This window comes from Manis javanica, chromosome 16, assembly GCF_040802235.1.
Source record: "Manis javanica isolate MJ-LG chromosome 16, MJ_LKY, whole genome shotgun sequence".
NCBI lineage: Eukaryota > Metazoa > Chordata > Mammalia > Pholidota > Manidae > Manis > Manis javanica.
This window is the reverse complement of record NC_133171.1, coordinates 36,938,494-36,956,992: the sequence shown is the minus strand read 5'-3', so window position 1 is coordinate 36,956,992 and position 18,499 is coordinate 36,938,494. Positions and strand designations below refer to the sequence as shown.

Genomic DNA, 18,499 nt, shown 5'->3' with positions numbered 1-18,499 from the left:
GTGCCAATTTTCAGATCTGATTTCTTTTTTCTTTATACCCTCATGATTAAGAAGGGTAGAGATGCTGACTATAGATTTCTTGCCTGAGACCTCGAAGGTATTAGTTTAACTCCTTTTTAAAAAGAAATAGGAACAAGCTTTCAAAAGAAGTTATCAATTTGTCAGTAAAGTGAGAAAGAGTTTGATGTACTTTAGGCTTTCACAGTGTGTAAGGATATTCTTTTAAAACAATCCCTGTCACAGTGCCTGGCAAACACATGTCTCAGGTCTTTAACTTTCTTGCATTTGTGTATATGGGTGACAGCCTCTGGGAAAAGGCAAAAGTAATTCATGGTATAAGCATAAGAGATTACACTTTCTATCCTACTTCAAGATCCACTACTTCAGAATAAGGAGCAGTGGAGTCATGAATCTGCTGTCCCCTCAGATCCCCTTGGGCCTCCTTTGCATGGTTTGAGCATTATCACTGCACTGGGTGGGTTTGGGGATTTAAAAACACATTCCTCACCCAATTTGGCTCTACACAGAGTTTTCTCAGGGGTACTTCAACTATGCAGGTCTCATGGGTGTACTGACTTTAGAGCGTCACTCCCATGTATAAGATACAGTTCCACGGTACTTCCTCAATACCCACCCAATATATGTGTGTGGGATGGCGCAGCCTTCACTGGGCTAATTGTTAGGAAAATAAATTATTTTCTCACCTCCATATCTAGTAACATAGGACATCTTTTGCAGAACACATCAGTTGTTCTCAGGAAAAATTTGTTAAAAATGTATTTGTTGTTAATACTTTAAATGTACTCTTTGATAATTTTTTACTTCATTTGTTGAAGTAACTTAACCAGTCTGTGCTTAGATTTTACTTAGATTAGTGTTACAGTACTCTTCATATCTCTACAAGTTCTCTTCATATCTCCACCTGGAGTTCTAGTGTATTACCCATAAAATGGTATAAATGTCTGATGCTATAGTAACCTATTGGTAAGATGCACAGGTAGGTCCCCCACGTGTTAACTGGAGGTAGGTGCACAATTTCATCAAAAGAAGCAGCCCAGGAATAGATGCTGTCATAGCATTTCCTATAGAATTAGTGGGTCAGAGATTTCTTTTAAGAAAATGTGCCTCATTTTCTGTACTGTAGTTAACAGAATGTGAGTAGCTTATCATCATCTAGCATATGAAATCACTTCTGAGATTGATCCATAATTCAATACATGGAGCTATCCTTAGAGTGAAAATACTTAATCAAATATAACTTTAAATTCTTTAAACCTTAAATTCCTGATATCTGCATAGGTCTGGTTGTTTTCAAAGTGAGTTAGTAGACTTGTTCAAAGCACTGACTTTTCCTAAAGCGGTGTTTTCACCTCAACACTGTTAGTGTTTGGGGCCAGGTAATCCATCATTGGGAAGGCCATCCTGTGCTTTGTGGAGTACTTTTAGCAACATACCTGGCCTCTACCCACGAACTGCCAGTAGCAACCCAAAAATGTCTGCGGACAGTGCCTGATGTCCCCTGGGTTGAGGGCCACTGCCCTGAAGTAATCTTCGGCAAGACCGGTGCATGTGATTTTGGTTGTGGGCTTCACTAAATAGATTGAACTGGTTGCAGCCAATCTGTCAAATATTTGTGCAAACATAAATGTAAAACTAATCTGTAGGTGTCATATTATAATTTTGAAGTGCTTTTATATTTGAAACTGAAATATCTGATGTGTATATTAATTATCACCTAGCAGTTAGAGAAGTGGGAGCTTCTAGAACCTGAAAGATAAAAGTTTAAAATGGAATACCTAAAATAAACTCCCTAGAGAAAACAAGTGGAGTCTATGAAAACAAGTTTTTAAATCTTTAACTGCAACTTAAACCCTTCACCACCCTGGGCATCTCCTTCCCTTTGCCCTGGTTTACCAGGAGCTGCTGGAAGCAGCTCATCCCACAGCGTCCTCCCGGCCCTGCTGCTGAGGCTGTTGCTATTGATTTCAGTAAGAATGTGGGCTTCCGGGTCCTTCCACATTTATGCTGGCTTTTTTTCCCCCCTTTAAATTGAAGCCTCTTAATATAAGACTGAAAAGTGTGTCCTGTAATTTCCTGATTTTTTGCCCTATGCCCTCAAGGGCTAATGAGAATGGTGGTAACACAGAAAGGGGAGGTACAGTAACCTACTGAAGGGACCCCCTTTCAAAGAGTAAATCAAGTATCACTATGAACATGATGTCTTTTTACACACTGAACCCAGTCCCAGGAAGTTGCTTTTAATCTTTTTTTTTTCCTGTTTTCATTGATAGGAGTTGATTTAATTTCAAAATTTGAGATCCTGTTATCTCCTCTTGCTTTAAACTAGGTTGCTGCATTTGCCTTTATCCCTGACGGCCTTGAAGTTGAAGGCTTTGTGGTTATCTGACAACCAGTCCCAGCCTCTCCTCACGTTCCAAACAGACACAGACCATGCCACAGGAGAGAAGATTTTAACCTGTGTCCTACTTCCTCAGCTGCCTTCTGAACCTGATTGCCAAGGTGAATACAAGGACAATATTTGCATGGCCACAAGAATTCGTAGGAGGTACTATCTATCCATAAGACCTCTCACTCCCACTTGTGACTGTATTTTGTCTCATCTGCCTCTAGAACCAGCCCAGATGAGGTCACTGTGGGTCTCTTCTGGGAAGGTTCCCCTCCATCTTTGCAGAAAAAGTGCTTCTCCCACCTGTTTATCACATCTGAAATTCCTTAAACAGCCTTTTGGTTTTGAATTAGAGCTAAGGCTGAAAATACAAATACTCCTAGAAAAGGTAAGAGTCAGTTAAAATCCCAACTGATGGTTTAGAAGATTGTATTGAACATCACTGGAAAACAATTTTTCGGCCAGTTGAGTTGTTTTGAATCATTGTACCTTTGCTTTGTAAATTGCATGATTTTAAAAAATATTCACACTAACATCAGAATGCTGTTAAAAATCCTTTGCTGTGAGCTGGTTTTGATATAAGAGGATTATATTGCCCTGAGAGAATGGCGGTCTCCCAAAGGGAAGGGTGCCAATTCTAGCCTGTTACATGAGCTTTTAGGGCCCCCCAAGAGAAAAATGTGCTAAAACAGTAAGGAAAGTACAAGCGTCCAACATGTGCAGCCACTTCACTGTCATGAGAAAGTTTTTAAAGTTAGTATACAGAAAAAGAATTGCGAAAGAGGACTCCATAAATTATTATGGCATTCTGTAATGATATGTCAAACATACCAATTTATCAGATATTTTATATGATCTCAAGTAGAATTGGGCATCACTGAAAAGAAAGCGCAACCCCAGGCCTTTTTCTTTCCGTTTTTTAATTTTTAAAATCATTGTGCAGCAGTTGCCCCTCACGTGCAGCCGAGTTCCCTGCTGATATGTTCTTTGCCGTGACAGAGAGCCTGCCTCGGTGTGGCGCGCTGGAGAGCTTGGTGAATGGCGTCTCTGATGAGGCCTGGAGTGAGCGTGCAGTCAACAGAGTCAGCGCGATCCGATTTTTGGAAGATGAAAAAGATGAGGAAGACAATGAAACGGTATGGAAATGGAGATTCTTGGCCTCCGCAGAGCTCAAAAGCCTTCTAAGATTGAGAGTGTCCCCTAATAAGGAATTCTTTAATTTTCAAACTGTCTATTTTCTGTTTGGTCTTCAGCGGTTAAGAATTTTTTTTTAGAGGACAAGACTAGGTGCTTCTAGGTATTGGTTTGCCAAGTGTATATAAGGCAAATGAAACTTTCATTTTTTTTTTTTTTTGTTGAAATAATTTGTGGTGCTTTTTCTTTATTTGTGATAGTTTTCCCTCCTACCCTGATTGCTGTCTTCAAATTGATTGAGAATTTTTTCTTTTTTGCTGCTCCCAGTGAATTAAATCTCTCCCTGCCCTCCACCACCACTAACAGCTATGCCACATTGACTCCATGCACACTGAGTGACGTGGCTTAGCTGGCCGGGCTGTACTGGGCCTCCCTCTCTCCTTCATGTAACCACTGACTGCATCTTCATGCAGAGTGCTGTGGTCTGCTTGGATTATTTCACGAGTGTCCACTCAGAAATCAGGAATAGATTGGGAAGTACCACTCAGCCTTGCTTTCATGTGCACTGTCTCTCCACCATCCAGCAGCTCTAGGAGTGAGTGACGACTCCTGAAATCTCCCTGCAAGTTGACATTGGCTTCTTAAACTCCTCACACTAACTGAGATCTTCATTAGCAGAGCTTAGAGAGAGTACTGGCCACCCCCAAAACAAAGGGTGGTTTTTAAATTATTGCCTGTGGTCTTTGTTATTTCAGCTGTCACCAAACAGAATTTTACCCACTTACAAATAGTAGAGTGCAAAGTAGGAATTGGGGATGACCCGGGAACTTCAACAGCAGTGACTCCTCAGCGCTTAGCCCTTGACGGCTGAGCGTGCAACTGTTTCACCAGCTACTCCTCTGCCTTCCTGATGCCCTTGCGCAATCGGGTCAACGTGCTTCAGCTCCCCTGAAAGCTGCCGGACAGGCTGTTTAAAAGATGTAAATGCTATTTTATGAGTTAAAGAGCATGTAACATGTTAAATAATATAATTTTGTAAAAATTGCCCTCACCCTATTACTTCATCTCCAGTACTGCAGCCTTCATTAGAGGAATGTGAACTCTCTTCAGGAGGTCACGTAAATCACACACACAGCAACAAAATAAGAAAGAGGTCCTTCTCCCTGCTACCCTTTTGCTTGACTCCCATGCCTTGAGGGTTGAAGGAAGCCAGAACACATTGGGTAATAGAACATTATGGGGATTTTAATTTAGAATTTTTTACCCCTTTATCTTTCTCTTCCTCCGCACCCCACAATTATATCTTATGAATCTTTTATATTTTTCTTACTGTTCATGAAAGTTTATTTTTATCTTATATTAATCTTACATTTTTAAAAGTACTCTTCTATTCTGAAAGTAGTCCTTCTTTCTTGACTAGATAGATAAGTTATTTGCAACACTTCCCTCTTTCATTAACTGCTACTAAGCAATTGATACATGCACAGAGCTTCCCAGGAAGCTTTCCCACCCACTAACCCATAATTTCTGAGACGGTACGATACATATTGGAATGCTGCCGCCTTGAAGCTGCATGTTTGAAGGAGTATGGAACAAAACCAACACTCATGCCACCATTTGTTTTTAGAGAACACTTCTGAGACGAGCCACTCCACACCCCGGGGAGTTAAAGAATATGAAAAAGACAGTGGAGAACTTACGGAATGACCTGAATGCTGCTAAAGGACTGGATTCAAATAAAAACGAGGTCAATCATGCCATTGACCGAGTGACCACTTCTGTGTAGGATTTCACCACCAAGCTTTACCTCCCATGTCTTCCCCTGCTGTTGAGACGTTCCCATCTCCTTGTGAGGAGCCTCACGCAGTCCTCTGTCTTCACCAGACCCTGTGCATTCTCGCCCCCAGCCACGTGTTGGGGTGCTGCTCCCCCCAAGGAAGTGCCTTACTCGAATCCATCAACCAGTCGTTGCACCAGTGGAATCCTGGCGTGATTTTTTTGTTTTTTCTGAATTTCAGCTGTTTGTAATAAGTAGAATACACTACTGTAAACATCTGACCTTCGTTTTTGTCTTATGTTGGGTGAGGGGGAGCAGGAAGGGGAATTTTTAGCCTCCTCCCTCTCAAGTGCTGGGACATTTTGAATCCAAGTTCTCTTGGACCTACTGATGAGAGATAGTTTTATGTATGGGGAATAATTGATACTTTTTTAAACCTTTTTGGCAGCTCAGATGGTGTAAATTTAAAAATTTTGTATAGGTATTTCATAACAAAAATGTGTTTCTTTTTTGTTATTTTATCTTGAAAACGGTACATATTTTAGTATTTGTGCAGAAAAAAGAAACAGTCCTGAAGTATTTGTTTTTATTTGTACCATCCACCGTGCCTTACTGTATCCTGTGTCACATCAAATCAGTTCTACATGACAGCATCCTTGAGCAGTGAGATGAGACTAGGAATGTGGTACGTTTAAAGCAGTGTTGGATTTTAATCAGCCATCCACCTGGTGGATTTGTTTTTAACCAAAAAAGAAGAGTCAGCACCGATTTGTAAATGGTATTGGTGGATTTTCTTTTAAAAGGAGAACCAAAGGATTAGACTGCTAATATTTCATTTCTTATACTTTACCTTTTCATTGAATGAGTCTCTAGAATGAATGCAGTGTCTGATTATACCTGCTTGGAAGGTATGCGCCATTTGTAAAACAAAATAGAGCAGAAAAACACAAAAAGAAAAAACTGGCTCAGAAATTCAGTGGGTAAATAAATTATGTTCTGCAAAAGAAAATATGATTTTTATTGAAGAAAGGTTTATGAATTTCATATTGATATCTAAAAACCATAATAAAGCAAAGCAACCTACAACCATGTTAGACATGTTGCTATCTTTATAAGTGCAATTTAATTTGTAAATAGAATTTGAATCATAGTATAACAAAACATTGCTTCTGTCTTAATTTTAAATTTGCTAATTTAAGGGGTGTAGGAGTATGTTTTGGTGTGTTTCTGTTAATTTTTTTTTTTTTGGTATAATGTGATAAATGAAAAATGAGAAGTACTAGTCACTGTGTGGTGTCTAGGGAAATCATGTTGTTGTTGGTTTTTGTTTTCTCCCCATGAAATAAAGTCACCCTGGACATCAGCCATACAGCTTTTTTAAATTGTCACCATGTATGCTCAGATGGTAGTGGACAGCCAAGGGCTGTGATGGTGAAGTTCCATCATGAAATATCTGAACCTCTGGTCAGTTTTGAGTAAACTGCCTGTGGCCCTTGCACTCACTCATCCTTCTCCCACACAGGACAGACCCCAGAAATGCCTTGCACTGGCTCATACCTTTGGGGTGTGGTTATCTGGCCAATTGGACTCCTTAGAAGCCTGCTTTCAGCTGACCAAGTACGGTACCTTCTTTCACTGCTATGTGTTTACCTACTGGGTTCACTCTGGGTCCAAAGTTGTTTGTCTGTGTGTATGAGGTTGAAAGTACCATGGCACACACATGGTCTTGGCACTCACTTGTATACCTTGCTCCCCAGTCTGTGGGTTTTTCTTTTTTCATTTTCTTTACTCCATTTTAAAATTTGGACATCCTCTGTTTTAAGCCTATAAAAATGGTGCCACAAACTCATGGGATGATAGATAAGCAAATTGGTTTTATTTAAGGAGAATTATCTTGGCACTAAAAAACAAACAGACCATGTGTAGTGCTTGTTTCCCTATAAAGCCCGCCGTTTACCACTCAGTTTATCATGGTTTTAGTGGAATAGAGGTGAACAGAGTAGAGTGTGTGTGCAAACTTTCCTAGGAAATTTTCCGTACCTCCATTGTTTCCTCTGACCTATCTCCTTTATCCCACACTCACTTGGGGTTGTCTGTTTTATTTTTTGCTCTCTGTCTGAGGTGCTCTGTTTGTCCCCCCTTCTTTATCCATTTGTGCTGGGTGACACTACCGTGCTCTTTACCTTCAGGGTGCTGGGACCAGACTTGAGCAGCCAAAGGACCCAGACCCAACTCTAGAGCAGGCCCGTCTTTCCACACGAGGGAAGGAAACCTTAACTATGTGAGAGGGTACCTTCCCCTCCTGAGGCTGGAGCCAAAAGGTCCTGACCCTTTCTGGGGAGCCCGGTCAGCTCCGCACCCCACAGTACAGTCCCTCCTTCAGGAAGAGGAGGGGCTGTTGGTCTTAGGGGAGTGACAGGTAAAAGCAGGCAGGGTTAGTGTGACCTGCTCACCCACTTTTTCCATGGCCCCATGTTTCCCCTTTTCAGCCAGGGAGGGATGCCTAAGTGGGTAAAAGTAGAAAACAATTTAGAGGACATGAAATAATGGATGTCATTGATAAAGAAAAGAGGTTACAAAACTAGAACTATTTGCCTGTGTGTTCTGGGTTTTTGTTTTTTTTTTAAAGTTTGGAGAAATGGTCCTGTCCAACCAGGTCTATCTAAAACCTTCACGGTTACAGCCGTCCCGAGGTGAGGAGGCACGGAGGGCTCAGGAGGGCCAGCCTCTCCCAGCCGTCTCTGGTGAAATCTGCCACACCCGGGAAGACATGCTTTACGGATGGGTGGAGGCTGGGAAAAATTCTTTCTTTGTACCCCAGGTGCTCTGAACAGCCTGTTCTAACCTTGTGAAAATGACCGACACCCCTGCTATTGTGTGATAAGGCTGCACAAACACTGTCTGACGAGGGTCAGTGCCGGAGCCTCTTACAAACAGCAGGCAGCCGGGGACACTGCAGCCTGGTGACATCTGCAGAGTTGAACTCTCCCTTCAGCAATTAGTGCTGACTCACATCACCCAACTTTCCAAAGAGCCAACTTTAAAAATAAAAAAAAGCTCCAAACTTTTTATTATAGATAACCAAAAAGATACAAAAGTAGAATTATGTAACAGACCCCCATATACCTGTCATCGCTCAGCTTCAACAATTAGGAACCCAAAACCAACACTAAGCCATGTTAAAGGAACCAAATGAATGTTTTAAAATATATGCCTAAGGAGACTACACAATGAAACAGCATAAAAACCCAGGAAAAGCAGATGGCAAGTATGTTCTCTCAAGCAGCACTTTGGAGTTAGTTTTCGAGTATCAAAGTAGCACAGCCATTGGAATATGGATATTAGAATCCTGGCCCTGGTACATTTGCCGTTGGGTAAGATCGGTAACCTCACTGGGCCTCATGTCCTTCACCTCTTAAAATGCAGCAGTAATAACCTCTTACAGGCTTGAAGTGAGATCTAAACAGGGTACATAAAAAATAAGCTCTCAGGAAGTGGGTGGCTGCTATTATTACAGGCCTTGCTGTTGTGGCTGTTACAGCAGTGTTATTAGCAACTTTGCAGGTCCTACCCCAGAGCCAGCGGTATGTGAGCACACGAGTAGTGCTCCTCAGGAATGGGGCACATGCCAGTGCTCGGGCAGAGAACTTCCTCTGGAAACTTCCTCACTTAGGGTGTAATATAGAGACCCTTGGGCTATGTAATGGGCGAGCGGAATTTTAATTTGTCAGGTTGGCTCCCTTAATGGAAAGGTTATCAGTGATCTCACAGTAACTTCTCACTGTAATTGGACTTACTGGCTACCTATCAGGGGAAAGCTAGTTTCTACCAAGAAACCACTAAACACCTAGTTGAGAAAGGGTCTCTGTGGATTTCCACACAGCGTCTCGTTCTTTGCCATGTCCTCATTTTCTAGGTTTTTGTCTATCGTGCACAATTACTGCGTTATCTCTAGTTCACCTTTGATTTTCATCGCTTCCTCCTTTTCCACCTCCTGCTGTGTTTTGTCTCCTGTGTCTCAACAGGAGACCTCTGAGGCTTTTATGTATCAGGAGGGGCAAGTAGATGGAAGAAATGGATCCTCCATGGAGAAAAACTCGATAAAATAAATCAGTGCAGCCTAACTTGGGGCGTGGAAAGCACACTCCCATTTTGCTGGTGTGTTTTCTATTCTGCAAGCTGACGGCTTGGTGGGAAAGGGAAGCCAACCAGGAGAACCTGATCGAGTTGCTTTCGTGCAGCAGGCTGTGTGGGAGAAGGTTGTAGTCCGGTTTTTGTGCCTCGCTGTTGGCCAGACACTAATTTTAAACTGTGAGAGTGGTCAGTCACTGTGACAGGCCAAGGCTCTTGCGTTCTCTCTGGTCAGGAATCTGATCGGGTTGATCCACTAAGGTCCTTTTGAGGCATCAGCAGTTAATTTCTGAACAAATAATGACCTGCCCCTGGGATAGTGAAGTAGTAGTTAGAATGGCTTCTGTTTACTGAGCATTATGTGCCATACACCAAGCTCACTGAACACAGTCTCAATTTCCCAGAATAACCCCATGATATGGGTGGTGGCATTTCCATTTTGCAAAGGAGAGAGAATTAAGATTGTATAGTTTTAGTAATTTTTCCACAATCAAATAGTAAATGACAAAGTTGGAATTTGAATTGACATCAAATTAACATCTCCATTGACTAGAGTTTGATCTTGACAACTCCTATATTTTGCTTTGCCCACCATTCTCAGCCCAGACACTATGACCTGTAATTATATTTGGAGTTGTATTTATCATAATGGGAATGGATTGTTTTAATTTATTGAGATTATTTAGGCCTAGGTTATAGGCAGAGATTGGCATAGAATTGAGTGTAATTTAGTCACCATTTATGCAGGCTTGGGTCTTTTGTGTCTGATTGTGGAGCAAATGCTATAATGCACATACCTCCAACCCTCCCCCGAGCCCCCTTGCACTCCATATCCCATTTTCCTAACGGTAAATGCTATGAGAATGTTCGTAGGATATTTGTTCTACCATCTCAAACTGCATGTACATCTCAAGACACTTGGCAGATAAATTATTTGGTTTGTGGGCGGCCAGAAAAAATTGATAATGTTTTTTTAACACGGACTGGAGTGACAGTTTGGTAACTGGCTCTCTGAGAGAGCTTTCATGTGTTCCAAAAATTGGCAGCTAGCTCTAGAGTGAGCTAATTAGTTAGGAACGATTTTCATCCTCAGTACCTTTAATAGCCTACCCTTGGAGACAAGACAGATAATGAGCACTTGGAAATCAGTAGTGCTGCAACTTGACCTTAATGTAGTTTGGGGGAAATAAGAAGGGTGAGTCATGATCTGTTATTGAAGATCATCCTTTTAAAAGGCTTTGTGAAGGATTTGACAAATAATGATTGCTCCTGTATAGGAACTATCATAATCAAAGAAGCAGAAAACAGGAAAGAAAACTTAATGTGACTAAGCAGTGTTTAATTTGTTTGAAACTGGCTCTACCACCCTGCTTTATGCAGTCTTCACAGGGCAAGAAATCCGGCTTGCACCAGGGTGTAATGGAGCGACACCCATGCCTGATACCACGGAAATGGAGTCCACCAATGCTTCTCTTTATGTGCTTTCTCAAGGTAAGTCATCAGTGAGGCTTTACTGCTTGCAAAAAGCTGTCCAACAGCCCTGTGGCACAGCACTCATTGAGCAACTAAAGGCAATGGGCTCTCCAGGGGCACAGTTTGTTCCTGTCTAGCCCCCAAGGGTCCTGCGTTCCCGTTCATGCACCAGCGGCTGCTTCCTGCCCTTCCTCATCTGTAGGTGTGAGGGCTTGTTTATTTAAACCTCAGCCCTTGCTGCTTGGAAAAACAAAACAACACACTTACTTGTCTGGGCATTGAATGTTCTTCCTGAATTTTTGTCCTGCCCGTGGGCCTGGAGGCATAATGGGTGGAGCGAGTTTCGGTGTTCCTTTGGGAAGTTTCGAGAAGGGCTGTGGGCTGGGTTTGTTAGGTTGGGTTGCTCTTGATTTTAATCATTTGTTAGAATGTCTGAGGGTCAAGGAGCAGTGCTGTAGATGGCTATGGGAATTGCTGTGCCTCTCTCTCACATGAGGACAGATGCACCTGAGGAGGCATTTTATAGGGTCCTGACAGATGTTAAGTAACCCCATCCATGTTGTGTTCTCACCTGGACACTGTAAGATGCGCACTGTAAAAAAAAAAAAAAAGGTTAGATGAGATGCCTGCTTGATACTGACTTCTCCACATCAGCGGCTGCCAGTCTTCATCTCCTGCTTTCTGCTTCCCGGGCTGCTGTGCTGATGTCCGCCCCCAGGGCAGGGGTGAAGCAGTCCTTGGGGAAGCCACAGTTTGTCACCTGTGGTAACTTGTCCCTGGGCCAATTCACTTAACCTCCTATAACCCATCTGCAGTATAGCAACACCACTTAACATAGATTGTGAGAAAGTACAGTGTCAGCAAAGTCAGCTCTCAAAGTTCTTTACTGACAGCTACTTGGGATAGGAGTGCATTGCTCTTTAAAGGGCTGGACATTGAGTGGCCAGAGAAATCAGTGCCCCAGTTGCCCTGTCTCTTCCCTTAGTGACTTCAGAGTTTTCTTCAGTGCCGCTCAGTGTGGCTAAGCCCATTCTTGCTCCACGCCCTATAGCCTGGCGCCTATGACAATATCCTCTTTTTCTTGGAGGTGTGTATGCAGTGGTTTTAAACTGCAGCATGCGTCAGATTTCCTTGTGGCCATGTTAAAACCGATTGTGGGGTCCCACCCCCAGCATCTCTGACTCAGTAGGTCTGGGTTGGGTTGAGGGAATTTAGGTTTCTAACAAGTTCCCTCGAGCTGCTGCTGGTCCAGGGACTATACAGAGAACCACTGCTCTAGTAGTAGAAGGAGCAGAGGCTTCAGTTAGGCAGAGCTAGATTTCAATCCAGCAATGGCATTTACTTAATTTTGTTAACTTTAAATTTTGTGAATGTACTTAATTGGCATTTACTTAATGTGACCTTGGAAGGTTTTTTCTTAATTTCCCCAAGGTTTGGTTAACATCTCTCTAATACGGAAATAGTATTTACTCCAACATTTTTTAGAGAATTGGCAAAGACAGAACAGAGCAGGCTTTCAATAATTACCAGTTCTTTTGTTCTCCTGAAATGTGTGCACAGTGGCTCCCTATGTAAGCAGAAGAACATTTGATTTCTTTAGTTGCGGGCTGGACTTGGGCTCCTCTTGTTAACGTGCACAAGTGAAAAGGAAGAGAGAAGTGCAAGCAGAAGTAGAAACTATGCTTATCTGTAGGTGAGCAGGTAGGGGGAAGCCTGGAAATGCTGGTGGCCAGACATGGTCAGACTATATTAACACTTCCTAACTTGTGCCATGGTAGGAACTGTGTCTTACTCATTTATGCGTCTGTGTCTGACACTACAGCCCCAAATCTCCAAACCTACATTCTGTTCTTACATCTGGACTGTTGGAGGAATATGGTGTCTCTAAAAGTTGCAGCATCCCAGACCTCACCTGTGTTTTTCATGCTGTGCAACAATCATTTAGTGTCCTTAGGAAATGGAAGTCAAGTTGCTTTGTTTCAACTGTTCAAAGTTTCCCTGACTCTCTCAAATCTACTTGCTTTGTCATCGTAAGGATGAGCCTCAAAATGGGTAACTTATATGGAAATATACAGAAAAATAAAGATCAATACATAAATTTTAAATGATACCTCTTTTTGTTCAAAATTATATATAATATGAAACTACTTTTCTAGAGATCTGAATAGTAGTGCTATTGTTTTATCATATAACTTCCAAATAAGCTGTGCATTTTTAGACTTGTTTAATGTGGTGATTACTAGCCTTCTCTGAGCCATGTGTTAATTTGGGAATAATATCAAACTTTTCTGATAGTATGCCTATTAAAATAGTCAAGTGCAGGGACCCTTAAACTATGTGTATAGAGACTGAATGGCCCCCAAAGCCTAAAGTACTTAACTATTTGGCCTTTTATGGAAAAAGTTAACAGGGTTTCTTTTAGACAATAGGTCCCACTTAGGGGGCGCTGGCCGGAATTACCAGAACCAGACACCCACCTGGACACCTGGCTTCCCACCTGGACAGAATGCCATCTACACCCTGGTCCTCACTACCAACAGCATTACCTGTCCTGCCACTTGCTCCGCCAACATTGGGATGCTCTGCAACATGAGCCCAGGGCCACCCTTGTCAGACTGCTCAGGGGCTGCAGCACACTCAGGCACCCTTCTGGAGCCCTGTTATAGTTCTAGGCCTGGCTGAGGAATGCCATATGACTTGTAGTCTCCATAATTGAAATCATTTAGCTCCTTGTAGGAAGAGCTAAAATACTTCAGAAAGTATTAAGGCAACACATTTAGATGCTGTCTTGAATGTTAGCCTTATTTTATGGAGCAAATTCAAGCTTTCACAAAAGAACTGCCACGGTTTCCATTCCCCACTGTGTGCGCCTCACTGTGTCTACATGCTGGACTCTCTCCTTTCCCCAGACCTCATTTCCTGGTCACAGCTAGTTCTCCCAGCTACTCTCCTGGCCCTTTCTTTCTTAGAGCTTGCTCTATCAATGATATGCTTTGCCCTCTATCTTTAGCCGCTTCTATAAACTTATTTAAGTTCTATTTTAAATAAGCAATGAACCTTTATCATATGTTCTCTCCATAGCTAATGGTTTCCCCTACTTGCTGCCAGAGTTCTTAAAAAAGAGGTCTATTCTCTTTTTCGCCACATACCTCTTCACCCAGTACTGTAACACTCTCCCTCTAATAAACTGTGGAAACCACTCTGACCAGGTCACCACCCTCCACACTGCCACATCAGATGGACAATTTTTTCCCCAGCTTTTTTGAGACATGATTGACATGTAACATTGTAAGTTCAAGGTGCACAAAGTGTTGATTTGATACATTTATCTTTTGCAAAATGGTTACTGCCTGAACCTTAGCTCCCACCTCAGTGGACATTTTGATTCAGCTCTTGCCTTTCTAGATGCATCCGCTGCCTTTAGCTCTGTGGACAGCTACCTCAGTGCTTTTCAACTTTTTTTTACTTCAACTCAACTTAAATAGGAAACTTTTATGTAGCAACACATACATATACACAGAAGAAACTATTTCTAGTTTCATTCTTTTTCAGTGTTGGCCACAACCAAGTAAATTGATTCACACGTCAAGTTCTATACGTTGAACCCTTATGCCTTAGCTTTACCTGACACACTTGGCTTCTCACACATCTCTTACCATCCTCTTTGGTCCCTGTAATTTTCCATGCATTCTGCCTTCAGCTTCCTGGCCCTTATGTATGTATTTTCCTTAGGTGTTCATGTCCTTTCTGTTCATGCTGCAGACTCCAAACCTGTCTCTGTTTCGGAACCTCCATGCTGTGCTCCTGAAAAAAAGACGTTGGCCCCAGGTTCTATTCCCAGAGACCTGCGCTGGATCAAAGTCAGGGGAGACTAGTCGTCAGGCTGAAACTCGTGGACCTGTGGTTGATGTAGGACAAAGCTAAGAAGAAAACCAAAATGAAAAGCCAGTTGGGTTTTTCTTTAAGGACCTGAGACAGAACCAGTGTTCTCCACTAAGCCCAGCCCACGCTCAAGGGGAATCCTCAGGCTTTATTATCAGTAGGAGAAGAAGAGATAATAGGGCTCTGAGGGACTGCTGTTAGGTGACAGGCATTATCCAGGCTCGGTACATACACTAGTTCAATTCACTTTATAACACTGTAAGCATGGTAGTATTATCTGCATTGGAACAATTAAGAAATTGAGGCATAAATAAGGTAATTGACTTGCCCACAGTGGCAGCTTTTGTGCTTAAACCAGGCCTGTTGAACTCTTCCAGTAGTTACTTCAAATGTCATCCCAGCCCCAGTGTTTGCAAAACTCTTCAGATCGAATGTCAAATCAGGGGTGATAATGGCAGAGAGACAGAGACAGAACCCCAGCTACGACACTCTGGGGGAATTCCCCCAAGTTCGGCCCCCTGTGCCTGGTTAGCAGCTGCAGGGACTAGGGAGGGAGGGGTCAAATCGAATAAAAATGACAGAGATGCAATGGTGTCCCTAGGAAGCTTCTTACCCTTGATGGCATCTGTGCATGTTTCAACCGGTAAGAAGCTGTGTTGGGGAGACGGTAGGAGAATGGGGGGAGAAGTGAGATGCAGTGGGTGCCGACAGGGTGCCACAGGAGTGGTGGTGAGAGGAGACTGAGTTTGGACCTAGGACCTGCAGGGAGGTAAAGAGGATGATTATAAAAGAAGAGGAAAGAACTTTGCCTACTTGACAAGCCTATTGTGAAAATTAACTCTTGAAGTGTAAATAGTTTCATAGTACTTACATAGTACTTTTGGAAGAAAGAACATATGGAATAAGAACCACATGCAGGTTCTCTCTGCGCTATAAAGATTCAAGGGAAAAGCCTTACCCAAACGGGGGCATTTGGAGTGTAGATCTCCATTTTTCCTGTCCCTTGACAATCTTTTGGACCTGGTTTCCCTATTACATTTATGCATGATACCAAGTTGATCACTAGTGACCTCTCCCAGCTTCTCAGATTGACAGCATGTGAGGCAAAGCAGAGTCAGCCTAAGAAATTGGGGATTTTCCGAAACTATGGCTGAGATAAACCTACCTGTTAACTTCTAGACTCTCAACATAGCTGCTCTTCTGAGGGTCGAACAACATTCTAGGCATCGTTTCTGTTCTTGTGACTGCTTGCTACTCTGACTTCTGTCTGAAATCTTTCCTTCACAGTCTTTGAATGGCAGATAAGGAAATTCTTGTTTGCTGATTACTATGTGAAGGCTTATACAAAAACTACTTACTACAAAAAAAAAACAAAAACTACTTCTGGTTTTTGCTTTACTGTCGTTGAGTCTCCAGGAAATCGACTCTGAGATGGAGATTTGCATGCAGGAAGTTTGCTGGGGAGCGTTCTCAGGAGCAATGCTTGTGAGGGAGTCAGGCAAGCAGGAGGTGTGGGAGAAGCTGAGCTGCAATGTAATTGCAGCAGAGGCTACAGCCCACCCAGCTGGGCACTTGGGAGCCCAAATGAGCCAAGGAGGTGGGCCTTTGGACCCCTCAGCCAGTAATTAGATGCAGCGCCATTGCAGTAATTAGATGCAGTTTATGCAGAGGCATAAACTTGGGCAAAGCAGCTCCTTTCAGTGGAGGTCAGTTCCTGGGGGCGTAGGGAGGGACTACGCAGGGCTGAGCAATTAGCAGCCAACTCAACAGCTGGGCAGTGAGCGCCTTAGCTCTGAAAGGATGTCTGTTGCCCATTACAGCACCCATGGCGGACATGGTGTCTGCTCCAGTGATCTCAAGCAGTCTTGTTATTTTCTGAATATTTGTCAATTTAAAACTATTTCCCTTCTGGGACTCATTTTTTTTTAAACTCACTTTTTTATTGGCATTTATTGTATCTCACACAGGAGATTAGGAATCATTGACTCTTAAATTGTATTCTGACTCTAAATGGCCCAAATTGTCTGCTGAGCCTGATGTACAGAGTTTTTCTTTCTTTTTTTCCCTCCTGTTTCTGGTTGTTACATAATCTAATTCCTAATCCAGTCAAAGGATCTGATCTCTTCTGCCTTTTAAATGGGGCCTAACCCACTGACAGTACATTTTGTTATTAATGGTTTTAGCTAATCAAAGGGCTGGGGAGGTAGGATTAGTTTACTTTTTCTTAGAGAATATTCAGTAATTTTTCAAAATGGCTAACAGTTGTGCAGTCTTATATTTCTCTGATTTCCTTCAGCCCCTGTTTCTGTATCATCAACTTGAAAATGACAGTCAGTGTGTGCATTCAGCATTCACCTAGAAATAAGCCAGGATAAATTTTAGAATGATTCTTTTCACTCTGCTAAAAAGTTGTAAAAGACATGGCCGTTTGGTTTTTTATCAAATACATAAGGTTACATTTTATGCACATTTCAAACAACGTCATATAAAATTCTCATTTAATGCCTACACAGAATTTGAACCATTCTAATCCTTCCCCAAGCTCCATCCAAAAAAGCATGCTGTCAGTAAATTGTAGACTAGATTTGGGTTATTTTCATTTTATGGCAAAAGTTATCTTGTAAGGAGAAATAGCTGCTCTCCTCATCACAATCATGTGAACCACACGATTGTTTACGAGCATCGGTACTTCTGCAAGGACTTTGCTGGCAAGAAAAAATTGACACCTTTTTTAACATCTTATAACAATGTTATACAAATATTTACTGTGTGCCAGTGCTGGAAAATGTGCCTCCAAATCAGAATGCGTAACAGAAGATCTGACAGGACGTTGTGAAGAAGACCAACAACTGCCCGGGTTGTTGAAAATTCTCTGCAGAAAATTAGCGCTGATGCTTAGAGAATATAAGGCAGCAGTACAACAGGTCCCTCCCAGGTTGACAAAAACTTTCAGATGACCAGAAAAGGGCAGTGGGAATGTCAGAGGTATGCTTGTCGTGTCAGTCCCATCCGAATGAGGGTCTGAGTTGGCAATGTTTGTATGTGTGCACTCTCTGGGGATGCAACTCCTTAAATTTATTTTTCTGGAAAAACGAAACTTGAATTATGCAAATCTTCGGGATTCTCTCAAAATAAAGCCACACTACTTTGAAGGCTTTGGTTCTCTTGTTTCATTTTGCTGTTGTGGGTTTGTTTGTTTGTTTGTTTATGTATTTATTTTTACTGGGCTTATCCCTTGATTTGTAATCGATTGTAGGCCATTTTCAGTAGGTCAGGCAAAGACTAGAGAAGCAAGGAAGGAAAGGGAGAGAAGTGAAGGAAAGGACAGAAACTTGAGAAGGTCTAGTGATGAGAAAACGTACCGGAAGCCAAGGAGAGAAACAGTGCTAAAAAGGCAGCAGCTGTCTGCCAGCTGAGTGGGGCTGGTTCGCGGAAAGAAGTCTGACCTCGGTTCAAACAGGAGCTTCTTAACCTTCTCACTTAGCCACTGAAGCTTGTCAGTCAGGCAACTGGTATTTCCTGAGTGCCTGGTACGTGCTGGGCACTGTGAGACGCTGGAGATAAAGGTGAACAAGGCAGGGCTCCTGCCCTTGTGGAACCTACGAGTCATGTTATTAGAAAGAATTTAAGGTTCAGAATTGCAGAAAAGCCCTGAGGGAGGGAGAGGGTGTTATGGGAGAACAGAGGCGGCTTTA

At 42.4% G+C, this 18,499-nt stretch overlaps 1 protein-coding gene across 3 annotated transcripts in view; it reads left to right on the top strand.

Moving 5' to 3' along the window:
* LRRC1 (leucine rich repeat containing 1) overlaps positions 1-6,683 on the top strand; it is a 128,098-nt gene extending 121,415 nt beyond the window's left edge. For all 3 annotated transcript variants that reach the window (XM_017651876.3, XM_017651878.3, XM_037002979.2), the window contains 3 exons: positions 2,348-2,520; positions 3,407-3,543; positions 5,169-6,683. In XM_017651876.3, the coding sequence (XP_017507365.2) occupies positions 2,348-2,520; positions 3,407-3,543; positions 5,169-5,327 (469 nt within the window). In that variant the 3' untranslated portion in view covers positions 5,328-6,683. The remainder of the gene's footprint in view (positions 1-2,347; positions 2,521-3,406; positions 3,544-5,168) is intronic.
* Positions 6,684-18,499: the final 11,816 nt, after the last annotated feature.